This window comes from Odontesthes bonariensis, chromosome 20 (genome assembly GCF_027942865.1).
Source record: "Odontesthes bonariensis isolate fOdoBon6 chromosome 20, fOdoBon6.hap1, whole genome shotgun sequence".
NCBI lineage: Eukaryota > Metazoa > Chordata > Actinopteri > Atheriniformes > Atherinopsidae > Odontesthes > Odontesthes bonariensis.
This window is the reverse complement of record NC_134525.1, coordinates 3939057-3964389: the sequence shown is the minus strand read 5'-3', so window position 1 is coordinate 3964389 and position 25333 is coordinate 3939057. Positions and strand designations below refer to the sequence as shown.

General features: G+C 43.6%; 1 protein-coding gene across 1 annotated transcript; it reads right to left on the bottom strand.

The window, feature by feature from the left end:
- Window positions 1–7366: 7366 nt before the first annotated feature.
- Window positions 7367–17424, bottom strand: LOC142370453 (GTPase IMAP family member 9-like). Its single transcript, XM_075453033.1, has 2 exons — window positions 17205–17424; window positions 7367–8066 (listed from the first exon to the last, which is right to left on the bottom strand). The coding sequence occupies exons 1-2, from the start codon at window positions 17422–17424 to the stop codon at window positions 7369–7371; spliced, it is 918 nt and encodes a 305-aa protein (XP_075309148.1). The 3' UTR covers window positions 7367–7368.
- Between the last annotated feature and the right edge of the window lie 7909 nt (window positions 17425–25333).

The following is a 25333-nucleotide window of genomic DNA, read 5'->3' as shown; positions in this document are numbered from 1 at the left end:
ACCACTGAGCTAGCTAACATGTGCTGTACTGTTGTTAGCTAGCTAACGTGTACTGTACTGTCGTTAGCTAGCTAACGTGTACTGTACTGTCGTTAGCTAGCTAACCTGTACTGTACTGTCGTTTGCTAGCTAACCTGTACTGTACTGTCGTTAGCTAGCTAACCTGTACTGTACTGTCGTTAGCTAGCTAACCTGTACTGTACTGTCGTTTGCTAGCTAACCTGTACTGTACTGTCGTTAGCTAGCTAACCTGTACTGTACTGTCGTTAGCTAGCTAACCTGTACTGTACTGTCGTTTGCTAGCTAACCTGTACTGTACTGTCGTTAGCTAGCTAACCTGTACTGTACTGTACTGTCGTTAGCTAGCTAACCTGTACTGTACTGTCGTTTGCTAGCTAACCTGTACTGTACTGTCGTTAGCTAGCTAAGCGTCACTGTTGTTAGCTAGCTACGTGTGTGTGTGTGTGTGTGTGTGTGTGTGTGTGTGTGTGCGCGCGCACGTGCTAGTGCACGTGGAATGAAGGTTTTGACATGCATCATCTTGCAGTTTTTCATTTTGAGAATGGTAAATCATATCCAGTAACACTAACAAATACGAGAATCTTTCCTAAAACAGGCTTTCCTAATTATCGTCCATTTGTTTGAAAGATTTTTTTTTTTCTGTCTTAATTCTTAACGTCATACTAATGTAAAAATGTTTGTTGTACCAGAATGAATCATATTTATCTAACCTCATTAATTGGTCATGTTTGGCAGCTGGCCATGTAAAATATGTAGAATAAATGTAAAATACATGTAAAATAAACATTTTCTCTCCTCTTTCTTTCCTTATTCATTTTCAGCTGTTGGGAGTTTAATGAGAACCCCATCCCTGACAGACTCATCAACTGGCCCATCATCGTACCTGAAAGAAAACGTAAAATACGAAAAGATTGGTGAATGCACAAATTCTCTTAAATCACTGGTACGGACGATTTAAGAAGAAATCTGTGCGTACGAACGCTTCTTGCATGAGGCCCATTCTTTGTCCCCTAGTGGTGTACAGCCCACATGGAAACATCAACAAAAATAAAGTATGACTTTTTCTAATGACGGGGTCTCTTTAGGAAAAGTCAGAAAATTTCAAGGTGGAAAAAGATAGTTGAAGGTATTTTTTCTACAGCTAAACATGGTAGTGGCTCACTTTTGACCCGCGAGACAACGGGAGGGTTATTTGTTTCTGTCTCAGAAATGAAAATGAATGAAAATAAGAAAGAATTTGCATTCACTTTTTCCAATTTTCTGAAGGGTTTGATGAACCTGCATCACTGCAAAAAATATTCAGACTTTTTCGTCACTGGTTTTGTTTATTAGGCAGCTTTATTAGGTAGATCCATGCAAATTTGTTATAAAAATCTAACTATAGTGTAGTTTTATTGCTAATACAGTCCAGTAAAAGAACTCCTCATTCATATGTGCTGAATATGCTGCTACCTTTGCTCCCTGGCAGAAATAAGAGGAACTCAAGGGAAAGATCTGACCATCCCCTGCAGTGCTCCTACTTACCTGAACAATCCCTCCCTCCAGTGGACCTTCTCCAACGGCGAGGAGTTTTCACGCATCATCCCCTACGACAGCCGGTCGGGGCGCAGCATCTCCACGCCGCCATGGGACAACCACATGGAGCTGGACAACTTCAGGGTCCCGTTTGGAGACGGCGCCCTACGACTGATGGACCCCAAACACTTGGAGCACACGGGCAGCTACACCTGCGAGTTCTCCGTGCCGTACAGCTCACACACCGAACGCAGTGAAGTGACCATCCACGGTCCTGAAGGTGAGGTCATGAACCCAACAGCGCAAACATGTTAAAGGATTCGCTCTGTTTTTACTGCTGTGGTGTCCAGAGTCCCCTTTTGTCAGCCGCACATGTGAAACTATGATCTGGGTGGCTGCTGCTGATCCCGTAAAGACTTTGAGAGGTCAGGAAAACCCTGTGTTTGAGACTGATCTGAACAAATTTTAACCCCAGCTATCAGTAGAACATTTGAGAACTTTCACAGCGCCCAGATTCAGACTCCGCCCCTCTTCAGTTGTTGCACACTGGAAAAAAATCAAAGTCTTACCGAGTATATTTGTCTCATTTCTAGTCAAAGTATCTCATTACACTTAATACCAGACACACCTGCCTAACAAGCACCATTTCAGCCAGATATGGGGACTTGTTGGAAGACAATACATCTGGAATATCTTGTTAAATGAAAAAGTCTTGAAAACAAATTGTTTTGAGTCACATATCATATGAAACAAGCTTTTTTTTGACATTTGAAGAGGTTTTTAAGCTCATTTCAAGATCACTTTTATCTCAAAAGTCCTAAATTTCACATCTTATTTCAAGAAATCTTCACAAGCCGATTTTCACTAGTTCCATTGGCAGATTTATTTTGCTTATTTCAAGCAAAAACGTCTTTTATTTGCTGTTTTTTAACTTATTTTTGGAGGGGCATTTTTTCCAGTGTATGAGGAGCTTCATTTTCTTTGAGATTCTCAGCAGATTGAAAGGACAGAAAACCTTTGGGATTACACTTTTCTTGCATCACAATAACAATCAGAAAATTCTCTGCATGATTGAACTCTTGTTGGACTGCTATATAATCTCTAAATTACAGATACGTATTTAAGAAAGTACAAAGGGAAACCCAGAAGTGGATCTCGTCTGTTTGAAGGATTTGAAGTGATTACGGTTATTATAAACCTCTGCTGAACCAGTCTTTAGGAACACCAACTCTCAGTACTGCAGGCAGCAAACAATTCAAATGGACATTTGTATACTGAGAGACTTCACACTGATTTCATATAATATTTTAGAGTTTAACATTTTTCTTTAGATTATGACAGGAGTATATAATAAAAGCTTCAATGCTCAGCTCTTTCCATGGGTTTTTTCTTAATAATCCAAATGGTTCTGGACTGAGCTGCCGAGTAGAATAGTTGAAAGTCTGGTGAGATTTAGCCCTGCTTCTGGGGATGTTTATGCTACAACAGAAATATACCTTTGGATGGAGAGTGCATTTTTTCTTAGAAGTCTGTGTGTGTGTGTGTTTGTTACCTTTTGCAGATCAGCAAAGAGCATCAGAGGAAACCTCTTATTGGTGGGTCATCGGTCTGGTGGCTGCACTGCTGGTTCTAGCTCTGGCAGGAATGCTGACCTACCTAAAGCTGAGAGGTAAAAGATGTTGAGAGAAAAGATTTTCAATTGCACAGTTGCAACATACATGTACAAGTCACACTGTTTGTTTCTGGTCCCCCTTGTTTTCTGGCTGATTTCTACTTAAGGCTGGCATTTAATGAAAAGGTTCAATCACAATCTCAATCTCTCTCCATCTGCAGGAAGAACCTCGAAGCCCAGAAACGACCCAGAAGAGGTGACGGAGCTGAACCTGGTCAAAGGTTGGTCATCAAAACTAAACATCACATGCGCTGATAAAAACAGACACCAGATGGAGCCAGAGGTTCACTTCCGCTAGCTCCTGATAAACTGTTTACAAGCCCAACCGTTGAAAACAGAGAAAACAAATAACAGAAAGGCTTTTATCATATGACTGTTGAATTATAGTTTGTTTAAACTGCACTGGAAAAAATGCCCCTCCAAAAATAAGTAAAAAAAACAACAAATACAAGACGTTTTTGCTTGAAATAAGCAAAAAAAATCTGCCAATGGAACTAGTGAAAATCGGCTTGTAAAGATTTCTTGAAATAAGATGTGATATTTAGGACTTTTGGGATAAAAAAGTGATCTTGAAATTGGCTTAAAAACCTCTTCAAATGTCCAAAAAAGCTTGTTTAATTTATTTTTATTGACATTTTACGCAGCATCCCGATCTTTTTGGAACGGGGTTGTTAAAAGGTCTTATTTAATTCATTTTCCTGTTGAACTTTATGGCCTCTGTGTCTCATCCTCTAATGCTAAACATGTTCGCCGTGTTTCAGATGCAGCAGCAGGACAGTAACCTGCACTAGAGCACATGTTCGGCCGTCTGCAGCACCGATGGACGCTCATTCCTCCTCACTGGCACTCGATCACACTGAGCACTATCAGGCACAACAACCTGAAACACCTTAACTAACAAGGCACTAACAAAACACACTTATGAGGAACTGCACGTTTCTGAGAAACAGAAAAGTCTCATTAGGATTTTATTTTTTTTTTTTTTCGTAAAAGGATCACAGCTTTGCCTTAAAATGACTGATTTCAGAATGGGCATTCTTTGGATTTTGGAGGAAACCCAGAGGAGCGGCTGTATTTCAGACTCGTCACGCTAACACTGGAACGCAAACTCACAAAGTATAAATGGCTCTCAACATCTTCATGAGGGGTTTCTGAACCCCGACAGTGCCTCTGATCATCTGTAGGTATTTCAGAAACTCTCTGGGGAATATTTCCTTGTAAAGATCCCAGCGGATGAATCTACATTTCACAGGGACGAACCAGCGCTGGAATTCTCCTGCAAAATCAGTTTCTGGCCTTAAAAGGTTGCTGCTCTTCTAAAAAAAAAAAAACAGAGATGAACTGCCTGAAATAAATCATGTTCCTGCTCAAAATGTGGTGGATGACTTTAAGGACTGGTAATATAGGACAGTCATAAAGCCAAATTGATCTGCATTTATGTTTAATGATGTATATTTGACCCAACAGGAAGTGGTGAGTAACACATCCTTCGAGGTGGATTAGTCAGTACTAGTCTGTCTGTTTTCCCTGATTTTTCTCCTCACAATGGTGAATCTTTTCAACATGTAAAAACCTCTTTGGCTCGCTCTTAAAATTGTCTGTAGTTTCCAGGGAGAGACGCAACAAGTTGCACCACAAAGCCTATAACAAGGAGTTGGTGTGGTTATTGTTACCAATGCTTGAAAACTGGTTGTTGTTGTTTTTTTCTCTCAATGTCAAGAAGCTTTGCATGGACATCACTACTGTGTGTCCTTGAATACGACACCAAGGATAGTTTAGGTAAGAGTGACTTCCTGTACTGTCCACCATTAACATAAAGTAACTTTTCCAGGATTTTCCATGAGGTCAAACGTTGCCTGGGCATTTATTCCTGGATCATAAAGATAATTTGGTCAGTAAATCATTGTTTGATGTGGAGAGCTTATTGTTTTATAAGACAAAGCACAGAATTTCTACTCATCTGGGCAACATGTTTCATGATGTCAAGTGTCATAATTAAATAAATGCTATTAAAAACGACTAAGAATCCAACTCACTGAGTCTTTTTCTGTGAACTTTCAGTCTGTAGGTGATTGCTCTCTTTAGCTAATGTTTAAACTTCACTGTGGGAGCTGTTACAAATATAAGGACTGATATATTAGGACTATTAGAAATGAAGTTTGAATTCATTTAGATCGGCCAGTGTTAGCTGCAACATGCACCATAGTAACCCTGAATTTGATCAAGTGTGTGGGAAGATGGACAGATGAGAGAGTTTGTTGTTTATACTGATCACTTTCAAATGTGCAGCGGCAACTTTGCATTATATTACATATATTACAAAATATTACATTATTGTTTATAAAGAATGTTTATGAAATAGTTGTTTGCCGATATTAAATTGTAAACATCAAAACAATAAACCGTTTGCGACACAAAAATCTTATTAGTTCAATTGTACCTCAAGATGAAGTCATACCTTTGGCAATTTTAGGTTAAGATTGTTTGTATTTGTTTTATGATAGTTTGCTTGTGTTATTACGATTATTATTATTATTATTATTATTATTTAATAATAATCAGATTAATAATGGAGATTCTTTTCTAAATAACAAAATCACCTGCTAATCCTTTTTCATGTCAATGTTTTGTTAGCCAGTAGATGGCAGCAGTGGCTTTGATATTTCAATAATAAGGGTTTCCAAACAGAACTAACAAAAGCCACAGAAAGGTTTGATTCCCAGCTTGGACCTTTCTGTGTGGAGTTTGCATGTTCTCCCCGTGTAAGCGTGGGTTCTCTGGCTTCCTGGGAGTGAGTGTGAGTGTGACCCTGGACTGGCAACCAGATCTTTTTTTTGAGTGTGTAGATGATATTGTGAAAGACAATAATACATAAAACAATTAAATTTATGAGAGATCTTTTTTAAATAATGCTCTTAAGATTTAATTCAAAATATATTATAAATAAATACCCATAAAGTAAAGCATAACTGTGTTTATGTCAAAGTTCTCTAAACAAAACAGTTAATTGATTCATGATGTTCAACTGGTTTCTCTGATGAACAAGTGCAATGTTGTGTCTTATTGCAAATAAAGAAAATGAAGTAGGAGAGCTGAATATTCACTCACATTTATTTAGTTTAAAGGTAAAGAACAAGCAGGTAAATCAGACATGACTTTAATAATCACAGAATCATGAGTACAACAAAATAAACATGTTTCTCAGCTAAAACAACCAAATCAGTTTAATCCCACTGTGCTGTGTATATGTGCATGCAAGTGCGTTCATAAAATACTCTCTGTAGTTTATCATGCAATTTTTAAAAAATCTTATTTTATCTTATTGATCTTTAAAAGGTCTTTTAAATTGAAGGATTTTTAAATGCAATGCTAAGCACAAATCTTCTCCTTTAAGAAGGTTGGATGAAGCTCAGTAATGTGAGGTGGATAAATCACTATGGAGGAGACACTTCTGGTCGCTTCCTTCCCGGTGAAAGTTTGTGACGTCTGCCACAGCATTCGCTAACTTTTTAAAAAAAGGATCATTATTTAAATTGCTCAGAGCCAACGTATTAAAAAGGCTGCTAGCTTAGACATCACTTGCATCTACATATTATACACGTGTAGTTTTACAGTTACTCTTATTGCTGAATGGATGATAAAATTACAACATATGGGAAAAGAAAGACAGTTAGATCAAATCTAATTGCTTTTGTGACTTTGTCAGTTCAATTTAATAACAAGAAACATTAAAAGTAAATACTTTTCTATCACCATCATCATGTATTACTTTGTAAGGAATACATTCTATCAATAAGTCATTTTCTACACCACAAAGCTAAATCCTAACATATTGAATACCACGATTATAAAATACGAGAAACCGCCATGATTATTGGCTTCTTATCAAATTAACATTATATCTACCAGAACTAAACTATGTTTTATTATCAGCATATCACACTCTCAGTATAATAGAAACCACATATTTCCCCCATAACAATCAACAGCTCAAGGTTTCCTCAATTTTGACTAATAAATGATTTGAAGCAATGCTGTACTCCCCCTCTGTCTACACAGTGTGTTCTAACTTTGCCGAACCTCCTCTGTTTGCTTACAAAGGTAGCAAACAAAATCTTTCTAGGTCTTGATTATGAGTCTAGACAATCCACCATGGTCATTTATTCTCTTGCAAGAATCAAATGAAAAAGTAAGATGCGTTGGATCAGAGCCTTCATGAATTCTTCATCCATGTCACCTCGCCCCATTTTCTGAGCTAACTCTACCTCTTTATACATTGCATCTGTGTAATGTGTCCCCCCGTTTGCTGCCACCACGTTGTCGACCATCTCCAGAAGTTGCGTTACCTGTTTTCTGTCCTTGCTCATGTTGTCAAAGACTAGGAACCTTCCGCCACAACGTTGGATAACTCGTTGAAGCCCCGGGTCACCTTCACGTACATATTCCTGTATGGTCATGGCTCCAAGATCACCACCACGGGTAAACAGCACAATCATGAACTGGTTGGCTTTTGGACCAAACAGCTCCTGTAGTGCTTCCACAGAGTTCTTCTCTTCTTTGGTGAATCGGCCAATTTGGATCACCAGCAGGAAGACATGTGGACCAGGACAGGAGACTTTGACACATTTCACTATTTCTCTTTTTATGAAATCTTCCGTTTTGGAAGTGTCCGGGATCCCTGGCGTGTCAACCACACTAACTACTCTGTTACCCCAGAGAGCGACTCCTTTTTCACAGGCTTCTGTCACTGAACTTGCAGCGGGACTAGATTTGAATTTCGTTTCTCCAAGAATGGTGTTTCCAACTGCACTTTTGCCCACAGCAGTTTTTCCAATCATCACAATTCTCAAATCAAGACCTGCAAGACAATGGACAAACTCAGTTTAAATTCTCTTACAGTGTGACTTGGTTGTTGTATAAATACCTGACTGAATGTTAGTTCATTATTTTAAAATGCAAATGACTTGTACAGATGGGGGGAAAATCTTACCTTACTTAATTCAATGATAAAGAAGAGAAGAAGAGACTACATTTCCCATCATGCCTGTGTGTGGCAGAGGAAAAGCCGAAGGAGGTGAAGCAGCGGCAGCAGCAGCAGGAGCCCCAGCGAGGACTTCCCAGCCAGCCGGGGCAGAGCTGTTGTGTGTGTGTGAATGAAAAGGCAGTTTGAAGCCTTTTCCCGCTCTGCTGGCGCAACCGTGAGTCAGAGGGGCGCGAGCTCAGAGGGACATAAATAGAGCGAGCGGCTGGCGAAGACCCTGCCGCACGCGCGGGGGCGTGTCCCTTCGCGGGATGTAGCGTAATGTGCCTCCACTTCGTCTCGGCAAATCGCTACATTCCGCTCTGAATCTCTTTCTCTTTCTCTCTCCCCCGCTCTTTTTTTTCTCCTCTCCCCCCCCCCCCCCCCCCTCTCCTTTCTCTCCCTCTCCCTCTCCCTCCAAGCTCAAACAGCTGGTGTTTCTCAACGCTCTTTGAGTGGTTTAACACAGTCAGTTCTTCCTCTCGAGTGGTTGACATGTTTTTTATCCTTCAGAGTTTCATACTTTCATTAATAGCGCCGTATTGGATCACTGTATGGTGGCCCCCCCCCTTTTTTTGGTGATGAAGCTGCTTTGATACTGTTTCGTGTTGTGGTGGCTGTTGGTATTTCTAACTGTTGAACTGATCTGAAGTTGTTTTTGTGGAAGTGGTGCTATTTTGTGATCATTGAACTGGTTGTAATAAAACTTTTATTTATAAAGCATTGTCATGCAGCATTTTTACTCATCATAAGGGCTTAACAATGTCAATAATGAAACAAAACGTTATAAAATGAGGTTTAAGCTATTAATTAATTGATCATGTAAATATATATGGGACCGGTTAGGGTTAGGGTTAGGGTTAAGGCTGGGGATAGGGTTAGGGTTAGAGTTAGAGTTAGAGTTAGAGTTAGAGTTAGGGTTAGAGTTAGAGTTAGAGTTAGGGTTAGAGTTAGGGTTAGAGTTAGAGTTAGAGTTAGGGTTAGAGTTAGAGTTAGAGTTAGAGTTAGGGTTAGAGTTAGAGTTAGAGTTAGAGTTAGGGTTAGAGTTAGAGTTAGAGTTAGGGTTAGAGTTAGAGTTAGAGTTAGGGTTAGAGTTAGAGTTAGGGTTAGAGTTAGAGTTAGAGTTAGGGTTAGGGTTAGAGTTAGGGTTAGAGTTAGAGTTAGAGTTAGAGTTAGAGTTAGAGTTAGAGTTAGGGTTAGAGTTAGAGTTAGAGTTAGAGTTAGGGTTAGAGTTAGAGTTAGAGTTAGGGTTAGGGGCCTGCCAGGTGAGTGTTTAAACTTGTAGCACCCACAGTTGCAGATATGCAACAAGCTTTTTATGTATTTACATTATATTTCGATTTACATGACATTATTTGAAATTTGAAATTGACATACATTATTTCCATTCATGTGTCATTTTTTTACATTACATTTGATTTCCTGTGTTTCTTTCTCAATAAAAGGTCATTTAAAGGGGTTTGTGCGTGGAACCTACTTCGAATGGATACATATGAAGGACAAAGGAGTTTGAACTTGTTTTGACTGAAGGAATTCCTTTTATAGCAAAAATCCGTATTTCGTCTTAACTCCGCAAAAGAAGGCTATTCCTGTGTTTCTTTCTCCAAAAAGGTCATTTAAAGGGCTTTATGCGTGGAACCTACTTCGAATGGATACATATGAAGGACAAAGGAGTTTGAACTTGTTTTGACTGAAGGAATTCCTTTTATAGCAAAAATCCGTATTTCGTCTTAACTCCGCAAAAGAAGGCTATTCCTGTGTTTCTTTCTCCAAAAAGGTCATTTAAAGGGCTTTATGCGTGGAACCTACTTCGAATGGATACATATGAAGGACAAAGGAGTTTGAACTTGTTTTGACTGAAGGAATTCCTTTTATAGCAAAAATCCGTATTTCGTCTTAACTCCGCAAAAGAAGGCTATTCCTGTGTTTCTTTCTCCAAAAGGGTCATTTAAAGGGCTTTATGCGTGGAACCTACTTCGAAAGGATACATATGAAGGACAAAGGAGTTTGAACTACAGAAGAGACGTGTCTAAGTGTGCGTTTGTGTGTGTGCACGTGCGTATGCGTGTGTGTGTGTGTGTGTGTGTTTGTGCATGTGCATGTGTAAATGTGCACGTGCACACACATGTGACAGACTCCTCCCCCTGATACATAGACTCCTCCCCCTGATACAGAGACTCCTCCCCCTTATACATAGACTCCTCCCCCTGATACAGAGACTCCTCCCCCTAAGACAGAGACTCCACCCCTTGATACATAAACTCCTCCCCTAAGACAGAGACTCCTCCCCCTGATAGAGAGACTCCACCCCATGACAGAGACTCCTCCCCCTAAAACAGAGACTCCTCCCCCTAAGACAGAGACTCCACCCCTTGATACATAGACTCCACCCCCTAAAACAGAGACTCCTCCCCCTGATACAGAGACTCCTCCCCTAAGACAGAGACTCCTCCCCCTGATACAGAGACTCCTCCCCTAAAACAGAGACTCCTCCCCCTGATACAGAGACTCCTCCCCTTGATACAGAGACTCCTCCCCCTAAAACAGAGACTCCTCCCCCGATACATAGACTCCTCCCCCTGATACAGAGACTCCTCCCCCTAAGACAGAGACTCCACCCCTTGATACATAGACTCCTCCCCTAAGACAGAGACTCCTCCCCCTGATACAGAGACTCCTCCCCTAAGACAGAGACTCCACCCCTTGATACATAGACTCCTCCCCCTAAGACAGAGACTCCTCCCCCTTATACATAGACTCCTCCCCTAAGACAGAGACTCCTCCCCCTAAGACAGAGACTCCACCCCTTGATACATAGACTCCTCCTCCTGATACATAGACTCCTCCCCCTGATACAGAGACTCCTCCTCCTGATACATAGACTCCTCCCCCTTATACATAGACTCCTCCCCCTAAAACAGAGACTCCTCCCCCTTATACATAGACTCCTCCCCTGATACATAGACTCCTCCCCCTGATACAGAGACTCCTCCCCCTAAAACAGAGACTCCTCCCCTAGACAGAGACTCCTCCCCCTAAAACAGAGACTCCTCCCCTTGATACAGAGACTCCTCCCCCTAAAACAGAGACTCCTCCCCCGATACATAGACTCCTCCCCCGATACATAGACTCCTCCCCCTAAAACAGAGACTCCTCCCCCTGATACAGAGACTCCTCCCCTTGATACAGAGACTCCTCCCCCTAAAACAGAGACTCCTCCCCCTGGTACAGAGACCCCTCCCCCTAAAACAGAGACTCCTCCCCCTAAGACAGAGACTCCACCCCTTGATACATAGACTCCTCCTCCTGATACATAGACTCCTCCCCCTTATGCATAGACTCCTCCCCCTAAAACAGAGACTCCTCCCCCTGATACAGAGACTCCTCCCCCTGATACATAGACTCCTCCCCCTGATACAGAGACTCCTCCCCCTAAGACAGAGACTCCACCCCTTGATACATAGACTCCTCCCCTAAGACAGAGACTCCTCCCCCTAAAACAGAGACTCCTCCCCCTGATACAGAGACTCCTCCCCTAAGACAGAGACTCCTCCCCTAAGACAGAGACTCCTCCCCCTGATACAGAGACTCCTCCCCTAAAACAGAGACTCCTCCCCCTGATACAGAGACTCCTCCCCTTGATACAGAGACTCCTCCCCCTAAAACAGAGACTCCTCCCCTAAGACAGAGACTCCACCCCTTGATACATAGACTCCTCCTCCTAAAACAGAGACTCCTCCCCCTGATACATAGACTCCTCCCCCTAAGACAGAGACTCCACCCCTTGATACAGAGACTCCTCCCCCTTATACATAGACTCCTCCCCCTGATACAGAGACCCCTCCCCCTAAGACAGAGACTCCACCCCTTGATACATAGACTCCTCCCCCTAAGACAGAGACTCCTCCCCCTTATACATAGACTCCTCCCCCTGATACAGAGACCCCTCCCCCTAAGACAGAGACTCCACCCCTTGATACATAGACTCCTCCCCCTAAGACAGAGACTCCTCCCCCTTATACATAGACTCCTCCCCTAAGACAGAGACTCCTCCCCCTAACACAGAGACTCCTCCCCCTGATACAGAGACTCCTCCCCTTGATACAGAGACTCCTCCCCCTAAAACAGAGACTCCTCCCCTAGACAGAGACTCCTCCCCCTAAAACAGAGACTCCTCCCCTTGATACAGAGACTCCTCCCCCTAAAACAGAGACTCCTCCCCTAGACAGAGACTCCTCCCCCTAAAACAGAGACTCCTCCCCTTGATACAGAGACTCCTCCCCCTGATAGAGAGACTCCACCCCATGACAGAGACTCCTCCCCCTAAAACAGAGACTCCTCCCCCTAAGACAGAGACTCCACCCCTTGATACATACTCCCTAGGAAGAGACTCCTCCCCCTAAGACTCCTCCCCCAAGAAAGATACTCCACCCCTAAGACAGAGACTCCTCCCCCCTGATACAGAGACTCCTCCCCCTGACAAAGAGACTCCTCCCCCTAATACAGAGACTCCTCCCCCAAGACAGAGACTCCTCCCTCCCTAGGAAGAGACTCCTCCCCCTAAAACTCCTCCCCCAAGAAAGAGACTCCTCCCCAAAGACTCTTCCCCCTGACAAAGAGACTCCTCCCCTAAGACAGAGACTCCTCCCCCTAATACAGAGACTCCTCCCCTTGATACAGAGACTCCTCCTTCCTTAGGCATAGACTCCTCGTGTATGTGTGAACGTGCTAGTGCATGTGTGTGCACGTGGTAGTGCATGTGTGTTTTTGCACGTGCTTGTGCACGTGTGTGTGCACGTGCTAGTGCACGTGTGTGTGCACGTGCGTGTGCATGTTTGTGCACGTGCGTATGTGTGTGCTCGTGCATTTGTGTGTGTGCACGTGCTAGTGCACGTGTGTGTGTGCATGTGTGTGCACGTGGTAGTGCACGTGCGTGTGCATGTGTGTGCACGTGGTAGTGCACGTGCGTGTGCATGTGTGTGCACATGCTAGTGCACGTCTGTGCATGTGCGTGTGCACGTGTGTGTGTGCATGTGTGTGTGTGCACGTGCGCGTGTGTGTGCACGTGCTAGTGTACGTGTGTGTGCACGTGCTTGTGTATTTGTGTGTGTGCACGTGTGTGTGCACGTGTGTGCACATGTGTGTGCACGTGCGTGTGCATGTGTGTGTGTGCACGTGCCAGTGCGCGTGTGTTTGTGCAAGTGCGTATGTGTGTGCTAGTGCATTTGTGTGTGTGCACGTGCTAGTGCACGTGTGTGTGTGCGTGTGCATGTGTGTGTGCACGTGGTAGTGCACGTGCGTGTGCATGTTTTTGCACATGCTAGTGCACGTCTGTGCATGTGCGTGTGCACGTGTGTGTGTGCATGTGTGTGTGTGCACGTGCGCGTGTGTGTGCACGTGCTAGTGTACGTGTGTGTGTGCACGTGTGTGTGTGCACGTGCGTGTGCACGTGTGTGCACGTGTGCATGTGTGTGTGCACGTGCTAGTGCACGTGCGTGTGCATGTGTGTGCACGTGCGTGTGCATTTGTGTGGACGTGCTAGTGCACGTGCGTGTTCATGTGTGTGCGTGTGCATGTGTGTGCACGTGCTAGTGCACGTGTGTTTGTGTGCGTGCGTCTGTGTGTGCACGTGCTAGTGCACGTGTGTTTGTGCATGTGTGTGTACGTGCTAGTGCATTTGTGTGTGTGCACGTGCTAGTGCATGTGTGTTTGTGCACGTGCGTGTGCACGTGTGTGTGCACGTGCGTGCAAGTGCGTGTGCATGTGTGTAAGCACGTTCGTGTGCACGTGCGTGTGCATGTGTGTGGACGTGCTAGTGCACGTGCGTGTTCATGTGTGTGCGTGTGCATGTGTGTGTGCACGTGCTAGTGCATGTGTGTTTGTGTGCGTGTGTGTGTGTGCGCATGTGCATGTGTGTGCACGTGGTAGTGCACGAGCGTGTGCACGTCTGTATTGTGCGTGTGCATGTGTGTGTGTGTGTGCATTTGTGTGTGTGCACGTGCATGTGTGTGTGCACGTGCTAGTGCACGTGTGTTTGTGTGCGTGTGCATGTGTGTGTGTGTGCATGTGCATGTGTGTGCACGTGGTAGTGCACGAGCGTGTGCATGTGTGTGTGCACATGCTAGTGCACGTCTGTGCTTGTGCGTGTGCACGTGTGTGTGTGCATTTGTGTGTGTGCACATGCTAGTGTACGTGTGTGTGCACGTGTGTGTGCACGTGCGTGTGCATGTGTGTGTGTGCACGTGCCAGTGCACGTGTGTTTGTGCACGTGCGTATGTGTGTGCTAGTGCATTTGTGTGTGTGCACGTGCTAGTGCATGTGTGTGTGTGCACGTGCGCATGTGTGTGCACGTGCTAGTGTACGTGTGTGTGCACGTGCTTGTGCATTTGTGTGTGTGCACGTGCGTGTTCATGTGTGTGTGTGCACGTGCGTGTGCACGTGCGTGCAAGTGTGTGTGCATGTGTCTAAGCACGTTCGTGTGCACGTGCTAGTGCATGTGTGTGTGCACGTGCGTGTGCATGTTTGTGTGCGCACGTGCGTGTGCATGTGTGTGCACATGCGTGTGCATGTGTGTGCACGTGCGTGTGCATGTGTGTGGACGTGCTAGTGCACGTGCCTGTTCATTTGTGTGCGTGTGCATGTGTGTGTGCACGTGCTAGTGCACGTGTGTTTGTGTGCGTGTGCATGTGTGTGTGTGCATGTGCATGTGTGTGCACGTGGTAGTGCACGAGCGTGTGCATGTGTGTGTGCACATGCTAGTGCACGTCTGTGCTTGTGTGTGTGCACGTGTGCATGTGTGTGCATGTGTGTGTGTGCACGTGCACGTGTGTGTGCACGTGCTAGTGTACGTGTGTGTGTGCACGTGTGTGCGCGCGTGCGTGTGCATGTGTGTGTGCGTGTGCATGTGTGTGTGCACGTTCGTGTGTACGTGCTAGTGCATTTGTGTGTGTGCACGTGCTAGTGCATGTGTGTTTGTGCACGTGCGTGTGCACGTGCTAATGCATGTGTGTGTGCACGTGCGTGTGCACGTGCGTGTGCACGTGCGTGTGCATGTGTTTGGCCGTGCTAGTGCACGTGCGTGTTCATGTGTGTGCGTGTGCATGTGTGTGTGTGCACGTAATAGTGCACGTGCGTGTGCATGTGTGTGCACGTGCGTGTGCATGTGTGTGGACGTGCTAGTGCACGTGCGTGTTCATGTGTGTGCGTGTGCATGTGTGTGTGCACGTGCGTGTGCACGTGTGTGCACGTGCGTGCAAGTGCTAATGCATGTGTGTAAGCACGTTCGTGTGCACGTGCTAATGCATGTGTGTGTGCACGTGCGTGTGCATGTGTGTGTACGTGCTAGTGCACGTGCGTGTTCATGTGTGTGCGTGTGCATGTTTGTGTGTGTGTGCACGTGGTAGTGCACGAGCGTGTGCATATGTGTGTGCACATGCTAGTGCACGTCTGTGCTTGTGCGTGTGCATGTGTGTGTGCGTGTGCATGTGTGTGTGTGCACGTGCTAGTGCACGTGCGTGTGCATGTGTGTGCACGTGCGTGTGCATGTGTGTGGACGTGCTTGTGCACGTGCGTGTTCATGTGTGTGCGTGTGCATGTGTGTGTGCACGTGCGTGTGCACGTGTGTGCACGTGCGTGCAAGTGCTAATGCATGTGTGTAAGCACGTTCGTGTGCACGTGCTAATGCATGTGTGTGTGCACGTGCGTGTGCATGTGTGTGTACGTGCTAGTGCACGTGTGTTTGTGCACGTGCGTGTGTGTGTACGTGCTAGTGCATTTGTTTGTGTGCACGTGCGTGTGCACGTGTGTGTGCACGTGCGTGCAAGTGCGTGTGCATGTGTGTTTGTGCACGTGCGTGTGCACGTGTGTGTGCACGTGCGTGCAATTGCGTGTGCATGTGTGTGGACGTGCTAGTGCACGTGCGTGTTCATGTGTGTGCGTGTGCATGTGTGTGTGCACGTGCTAGTGCACGTGTGTTTGTGTGCGTGTGCATGTGCATGTGTGTGCACGTGGTAGTGCACGAGCGTGTGCATGTGTGTGTGCACATGCTAGTGCACGTCTGTGCGTGTGCACGTGTGTGTGTGTGTGTGTGCATGTGTGTGTGTGTGCACGTGCGCGTGTGTGTGCACGTGCTAGTGTACGTGTGTGTGTGTGCACGTGCGTGTGCACGTGTGTGCGCGCGTGCGTGTGCATGTGTGTGTGCACGTGCGTGTGCATGTGTGTGCACGTGCTAGTTCATGTTTGTGTGCACGTACGTGTGCATGTGTGTTTGAACGTGCACGTGTTTTTGTGCACGTGCTAGTGCATTTGTGTTTGTGCACGTGCATATGTGTGCACGTGTGTGTGCATGTGCGTGTGCACGTGCGTGTGCAAATATCTGTAAATGTGCATAATTATTTTCTAATGCCAAAAAAATGTGACAAAGACAATTATATTACTCGTGAAATGTTTATTTACGAAATATTTATTTTTTAAAAATTGAAACTTGATCAAATTAGGCTTCATCAAAGCAACAACACACTCATATAAACCAGACAGGTTACAAAATCAAATATTATGCAAAGGAAACTCAGAACGCATAAATTCAGCACAGAGAACTGCCAATGCAATGAAGCTGCACTGCCCATGAACTATAAATGATAAAAGTAACATTTCAGTAATCAGCATTGAAACGTGCTATTGTAAATATTTTTGCCTACTTCCAATTAGTGAGATACATGTGCCTGTCGGGGCGCGCAGGTTTCTTTAATCCTCGGTGGCACTGAGGACAGGGCCACTCGCAAGTCCTGTTCAACCGAGAGCCGCGACCTCCTGTTGTTCTTCATGTGAACTAGAGAGGAGAACGCCAACTCACACAGGCAGGTAGTGGGGAAAAGAAGCAGTTGCTCAATGGCGTGGTTGGACAAGCTCCGATGCAGAAGCCAACCAAAACTGATCCAGAGGGAGCTCACTACATTTGAGTTTCAGTGTGGGGTCCACACGGAGCTCTGCGCACTCCTCTCTCTCTCTCTTTCATAGTGAGCTTTTCTGTTGAGGATTCCTGGTTGAATGGGTCTCGGATCCAGTCATAGTCCTCGATGTCAGCCACACGTGGAAAATAGCGCTCAAACCTGTCTTTTAAGGTCTTAAGGTGTTCGGCACATACAGCGCGCTCCATAGCTGCCTGTGGCGCAGCTGATGCCAGCGGGAACATCTCCATGGAGCCCTGTCCCAAAGAATCATTTTGCCCATAAACCCCTCACAGAATCTTGTCTGTGGATGATAAAATATTTTCATTCCTGCCCTGAAGCTTGACGTTCAACTCGTTCAGACGTCCAAATATGTCCGCAAGGTGAGCCAGCCTGGCGCACCGCCTCTCATCCGCGAGCTTGTCCTTATGTGGGACAGCGTGAACATTCAAAAAGCTCTTCCCGAAGTTCATAAAGACGGGATAGGACTTTCCCCCGTGACAGCCAGCGCACCTCTGTGTGGAGGATCAGGCTTTGGTGGTCGGCTCCCATCTCGGCGCACAGCTGGGAGAAGAGGCGAGATTTCAGTGTAATTCACCCGCCTCTGCACAGCCTGATTCAGCACCTCGGTCAACTCCGGGGGCATGGTTTTTGCAACTAATGCCTCTCGGTGCAAAATGCAGTGGTTTGTCACAATATGTGGATTTTGTGCTTTCACCTGAGCAATAAATCCTTTCACTCTCCCCGTCATGCCTGCCGCACCATCTGCGCAAAGACTGACGCACACATTCCAGCTCAGATTGTTCTCTTCTAAATACTTATCGGTAACCCTGAATATTTCTTCTCCCGTTGTATGGCTTTCCATTTCTTTCCAGAAAAAAAAAGTCTCTTTGATAGAGTCACCATCAACATATCTGACGTTTGCCAGAAGTCGGGCTGCGGCCCCACTTATGGCAGCAGATGCGTGCAGTTGTAGGGACAATCTGCCGCTCGCCTGTGGTTTCTCTGTCAAATGTTGCTCAATGTCTCCTGACATGTCGTCGATCCTTCTTTTCATTGTGTTATCAGACGACGGCACTTTGGATAGCTCATCTGGACCCAGCATGACACCTACAATTTTTTTGCAAGCGGGGAGGGTGAGTGTCTCCGCTATTGTGTGAGGTTTCTTCTGCTTTGCAATGAGCTCCGCTAGCATGTAACTAGCCTCCATTGCCTTTTCAGACACTTTCACACAATCCAACAAACGGCCTCTGGTTCAGATCCCGCGCTCTTTTGAAGAAGGCCAAGTTTCTCTCAACGTGGAAGATGTACAAAAGGTTGTCTCTGTGTGTTTCTTTCTGTTAATAATTGCTGCGCATGTGAATTCCCACCCTGCCAAGGTCCTTGAATGCACCACAAAGACGCAGATCGGTTCAGCGCAAAACATCGGCTGAACGATCTCTGTGGTGTGTGCGTCCATTAAGCCGTGAGTTATGTTGATTTACTTATGTGTTACACTATGTTGATGTTTGTGTTTATCCGTGAGTCTACTTTGATGACTTAGCAGTAGTTTTGCCATCGGTTTGTATAATATGGGGAACATTTAGCCACAAATGAGTAACGTGGGGCTAGCCGCTAACTAGCTATAGCCTGAAACGTGTATGTAGCTGTATTGCTCATCTCTTTGGTTTATACATTGCATACTGTATGTTAATTGATCAGTCACAGTGCATGCCCCTCTTTTGTTGCATCTAAGCATTGATTTATTCTCATTCAAGTTTAATTGATTCATGCTGACTTTACATTCCAAACTAATCTTGAGCTGTATTTCAGTTGTTATTTGGTTAGATATATGTAGCTCAGGTGTATTCTTATGTTTAAGTTGTACTTCATTTCCAATCATTATGTATTATTGTGCTTGTATTGCAGCAACCACACACCCACACCGTGCATAGCATTAGCTAACTTCTCCCGACAGAGGACGCGCTCAGGCTGAGGGCGGTTAGCATCCCCGGCGGTCCAAGTGAAACCATGAGACAGGTAGCTTTCATTATACTGCCTGCTGACAGTTTCCTTCTTTTGTTTTCCTGTGGTGGTGGTGGTGGGCTTTCGGCAGTCTCTGGACTGGTGGCTGGTCGTTTGCTCCGCACAAGAAAGCGCTCCATTTTCTCGCTAGAGTGTTTCTCTGTCTTAATGTTGTTCTTCAGCCTTTGATGTGTCACGCTCCTTTATATTTTTAAAATAATTGTTTTTAGTATAGAATTTCCCTCTGTATTATGAAATGAGTGCATACAAAGTACTGATATAGTAAATTAAAAAAATATTGTTTTTGTGTAGTTGTATATTGCAATAATGATATATGGCTGTCAAAATCCCACGGCACACCGTTTGGGAACCACTGAGCTAGCTAACATGTGCTGTACTGTTGTTAGCTAGCTAACGTGTACTGTACTGTCGTTAGCTAGCTAACGTGTACTGTACTGTCGTTAGCTAGCTAACCTGTACTGTACTGTCGTTTGCTAGCTAACCTGTACTGTACTGTCGTTAGCTAGCTAACCTGTACTGTACTGTCGTTAGCTAGCTAACCTGTACTGTACTGTCGTTTGCTAGCTAACCTGTACTGTACTGTCGTTAGCTAGCTAACCTGTACTGTACTGTCGTTAGCTAGCTAACCTGTACTGTACTGTCGTTTGCTAGCTAACCTGTACTGTACTGTCGTTAGCTAGCTAACCTGTACTGTACTGTACTGTCGTTAGCTAGCTAACCTGTTCTGTACTGTCGTTTGCTAGCTAACCTGTACTGTACTGTCGTTAGCTAGCTAAGCGTCACTGTTGTTAGCTAGCTACGTGTGTGTGTGTGTGTGTGTGTGTGTGTGTGTGTGTGTGCGCGCGCACGTGCTAGTGCACGTGGAATGAAGGTTTTGACATGCATCATCTTGCAGTTTTTCATTTTGAGAATGGTAAATCATATCCAGTAACACTAACAAATACGAGAATCTTTCCTAAAACAGGCTTTCCTAATTATCGTCCATTTGTTTGAAAGATTTTTTTTTTTCTGTCTTAATTCTTAACGTCATACTAATGTAAAAATGTTTGTTGTACCAGAATGAATCATATTTATCTAACCTCATTAATTGGTCATGTTTGGCAGCTGGCCATGTAAAATATGTAGAATAAATGTAAAATACATGTAAAATAAACATTTTCTCTCCTCTTTCTTTCCTTATTCATTTTCAGCTGTTGGGAGTTTAATGAGAACCCCATCCCTGACAGACTCATCAACTGGCCCATCATCGTACCTGAAAGAAAACGTAAAATACGAAAAGATTGGTGAATGCACAAATTCTCTTAAATCACTGGTACGGACGATTTAAGAAGAAATCTGTGCGTACGAACGCTTCTTGCATGAGGCCCATTCTTTGTCCCCTAGTGGTGTACAGCCCACATGGAAACATCAACAAAAATAAAGTATGACTTTTTCTAATGACGGGGTCTCTTTAGGAAAAGTCAGAAAATTTCAAGGTGGAAAAAGATAGTTGAAGGTATTTTTTCTACAGCTAAACATGGTAGTGGCTCACTTTTGACCCGCGAGACAACGGGAGGGTTATTTGTTTCTGTCTCAGAAATGAAAATGAATGAAAATAAGAAAGAATTTGCATTCACTTTTTCCAATTTTCTGAAGGGTTTGATGAACCTGCATCACTGCAAAAAATATTCAGACTTTTTCGTCACTGGTTTTGTTTATTAGGCAGCTTTATTAGGTAGATCCATGCAAATTTGTTATAAAAATCTAACTATAGTGTAGTTTTATTGCTAATACAGTCCAGTAAAAGAACTCCTCATTCATATGTGCTGAATATGCTGCTACCTTTGCTCCCTGGCAGAAATAAGAGGAACTCAAGGGAAAGATCTGACCATCCCCTGCAGTGCTCCTACTTACCTGAACAATCCCTCCCTCCAGTGGACCTTCTCCAACGGCGAGGAGTTTTCCCGCATCATCCCCTACGACAGCCGGTCGGGGCGCAGCATCTCCACGCCGCCATGGGACAACCACATGGAGCTGGACAACTTCAGGGTCCCGTTTGGAGACGGCGCCCTACGACTGATGGACCCCAAACACTTGGAGCACACGGGCAGCTACACCTGCGAGTTCTCCGTGCCGTACAGCTCACACACCGAACGCAGTGAAGTGACCATCCACGGTCCTGAAGGTGAGGTCATGAACCCAACAACGCAAACATGTTAAAGGATTCGCTCTGTTTTTACTGCTGTGGTGTCCAGAGTCCCCTTTTGTCAGCCGCACATGTGAAACTATGATCTGGGTGGCTGCTGCTGATCCCGTAAAGACTTTGAGAGGTCAGGAAAACCCTGTGTTTGAGACTGATCTGAACAAATTTTAACCCCAGCTATCAGTAGAACATTTGAGAACTTTCACAGCGCCCAGATTCAGACTCCGCCCCTCTTCAGTTGTTGCACACTGGAAAAAAATCAAAGTCTTACCGAGTATATTTGTCTCATTTCTAGTCAAAGTATCTCATTACACTTAATACCAGACACACCTGCCTAACAAGCACCATTTCAGCCAGATATGGGGACTTGTTGGAAGACAATACATCTGGAATATCTTGTTAAATGAAAAAGTCTTGAAAACAAATTGTTTTGAGTCACATATCATATGAAACAAGCTTTTTTTTGACATTTGAAGAGGTTTTTAAGCTCATTTCAAGATCACTTTTATCTCAAAAGTCCTAAATTTCACATCTTATTTCAAGAAATCTTCACAAGCCGATTTTCACTAGTTCCATTGGCAGATTTATTTTGCTTATTTCAAGCAAAAACGTCTTTTATTTGCTGTTTTTTAACTTATTTTTGGAGGGGCATTTTTTCCAGTGTATGAGGAGCTTCATTTTCTTTGAGATTCTCAGCAGATTGAAAGGACAGAAAACCTTTGGGATTACACTTTTCTTGCATCACAATAACAATCAGAAAATTCTCTGCATGATTGAACTCTTGTTGGACTGCTATATAATCTCTAAATGACAGATACGTATTTAAGAAAGTACAAAGGGAAACCCAGAAGTGGATCTCGTCTGTTTGAAGGATTTGAAGTGATTACGGTTATTATAAACCTCTGCTGAACCAGTCTTTAGGAACACCAACTCTCAGTACTGCAGGCAGCAAACAATTCAAATGGACATTTGTATACTGAGAGACTTCACACTGATTTCATATAATATTTTAGAGTTTAACATTTTTCTTTAGATTATGACAGGAGTATATAATAAAAGCTTCAATGCTCAGCTCTTTCCATGGGTTTTTTCTTAATAATCCAAATGGTTCTGGACTGAGCTGCCGAGTAGAATAGTTGAAAGTCTGGTGAGATTTAGCCCTGCTTCTGGGGATGTTTATGCTACAACAGAAATATACCTTTGGATGGAGAGTGCATTTTTTCTTAGAAGTCTGTGTGTGTGTGTGTTTGTTACCTTTTGCAGATCAGCAAAGAGCATCAGAGGAAACCTCTTATTGGTGGGTCATCGGTCTGGTGGCTGCACTGCTGGTTCTAGCTCTGGCAGGAATGCTGACCTACCTAAAGCTGAGAGGTAAAAGATGTTGAGAGAAAAGATTTTCAATTGCACAGTTGCAACATACATGTACAAGTCACACTGTTTGTTTCTGGTCCCCCTTGTTTTCTGGCTGATTTCTACTTAAGGCTGGCATTTAATGAAAAGGTTCAATCACAATCTCAATCTCTCTCCATCTGCAGGAAGAACCTCGAAGCCCAGAAACGACCCAGAAGAGGTGACGGAGCTGAACCTGGTCAAAGGTTGGTCATCAAAACTAAACATCACATGCGCTGATAAAAACAGACACCAGATGGAGCCAGAGGTTCACTTCCGCTAGCTCCTGATAAACTGTTTACAAGCCCAACCGTTGAAAACAGAGAAAACAAATAACAGAAAGGCTTTTATCATATGACTGTTGAATTATAGTTTGTTTAAACTGCGCTGGAAAAAATGCCCCTCCAAAAATAAGTAAAAAAAACAACAAATACAAGACGTTTTTGCTTGAAATAAGCAAAAAAAATCTGCCAGTGGAACTAGTGAAAATCGGCTTGTAAAGATTTCTTGAAATAAGATGTGATATTTAGGACTTTTGGGATAAAAAGTGATCTTGAAATTAGCTTAAAAACCTCTTCAAATGTCAAAAAAAGCTTGTTTTATTTATTTTTATTGACATTTTACGCAGCATCCCAATCTTTTTGGAATGGGGTTGTTAAAAGGTCTTATTTCATTCATTTTCCTGTTGAACTTTATGGCCTCTGTGTCTCATCCTCTAATGCTAAACATGTTCGCCGTGTTTCAGATGCAGCAGCAGGACAGTAACCTGCACGAGAGCACATGTTCGGCCGTCTGCAGCACCGATGGACGCTCGTTCCTCCTCACTGGCACTCGATCACACTGAGCACTATCAGGCACAACAACCTGAAACACCTTAACTAACAAGGCACTAACAAAACACACTTATGAGGAACTGCACGTTTCTGAGAAACAGAAAAGTCTCATTAGGATTTTATTTTTTTTTTTTTTCGTAAAAGGATCACAGCTTTGCCTTAAAATGACTGATTTCAGAATGGGCATTCTTTGGATTTTGGAGGAAACCCAGAGGAGCGGCTGTATTTCAGACTCGTCACGCTAACACTGGAACGCAAACTCACAAAGTATAAATGGCTCTCAACATCTTCATGAGGGGTTTCTGAACCCCGACAGTGCCTCTGATCATCTGTAGGTATTTCAGAAACTCTCTGGGGAATATTTCCTTGTAAAGATCCCAGCGGATGAATCTACATTTCACAGGGACGAACCAGCGCTGGAATTCTCCTGCAAAATCAGTTTCTGGCCTTAAAAGGTTGCTGCTCTTCTAAAAAAAAAAAAACAGAGATGAACTGCCTGAAATAAATCATGTTCCTGCTCAAAATGTGGTGGATGACTTTAAGGACTGGTAATATAGGACAGTCATAAAGCCAAATTGATCTGCATTTATGTTTAATGATGTATATTTGACCCAACAGGAAGTGGTGAGTAACACATCCTTCGAGGTGGATTAGTCAGTACTAGTCTGTCTGTTTTCCCTGATTTTTCTCCTCACAATGGTGAATCTTTTCAACATGTAAAAACCTCTTTGGCTCGCTCTTAAAATTGTCTGTAGTTTCCAGGGAGAGACGCAACAAGTTGCACCACAAAGCCTATAACAAGGAGTTGGTGTGGTTATTGTTACCAATGCTTGAAAACTGGTTGTTGTTGTTTTTTTCTCTCAATGTCAAGAAGCTTTGCATGGACATCACTACTGTGTGTCCTTGAATACGACACCAAGGATAGTTTAGGTAAGAGTGACTTCCTGTACTGTCCACCATTAACATAAAGTAACTTTTCCAGGATTTTCCATGAGGTCAAACGTTGCCTGGGCATTTATTCCTGGATCATAAAGATAATTTGGTCAGTAAATCATTGTTTGATGTGGAGAGCTTATTGTTTTATAAGACAAAGCACAGAATTTCTACTCATCTGGGCAACATGTTTCATGATGTCAAGTGTCATAATTAAATAAATGCTATTAAAAACGACTAAGAATCCAACTCACTGAGTCTTTTTCTGTGAACTTTCAGTCTGTAGGTGATTGCTCTCTTTAGCTAATGTTTAAACTTCACTGTGGGAGCTGTTACAAATATAAGGACTGATATATTAGGACTATTAGAAATGAAGTTTGAATTCATTTAGATCGGCCAGTGTTAGCTGCAACATGCACCATAGTAACCCTGAATTTGATCAAGTGTGTGGGAAGATGGACAGATGAGAGAGTTTGTTGTTTATACTGATCACTTTCAAATGTGCAGCGGCAACTTTGCATTATATTACATATATTACAAAATATTACATTATTGTTTATAAAGAATGTTTATGAAATAGTTGTTTGCCGATATTAAATTGTAAACATCAAAACAATAAACCGTTTGCGACACAAAAATCTTATTAGTTCAATTGTACCTCAAGATGAAGTCATACCTTTGGCAATTTTAGGTTAAGATTGTTTGTATTTGTTTTATGATAGTTTGCTTGTGTTATTACGATTATTATTATTATTATTATTATTATTTAATAATAATCAGATTAATAATGGAGATTCT

Coding starts and splice junctions, on each gene's coding strand:
- LOC142370453 (XM_075453033.1), bottom strand. CDS start 17,424: ATGGAGATGTTCCCGCTGGCATCAGCTGCGCCACAGGCAGCTATGGAG. Junction 8,067..17,204: donor AGGAGTGCGCAGAGCTCCGT/GTGGACCCCACA, acceptor ATTGTCTTGCAG/GTCTTGATTTGAGAATTGTG.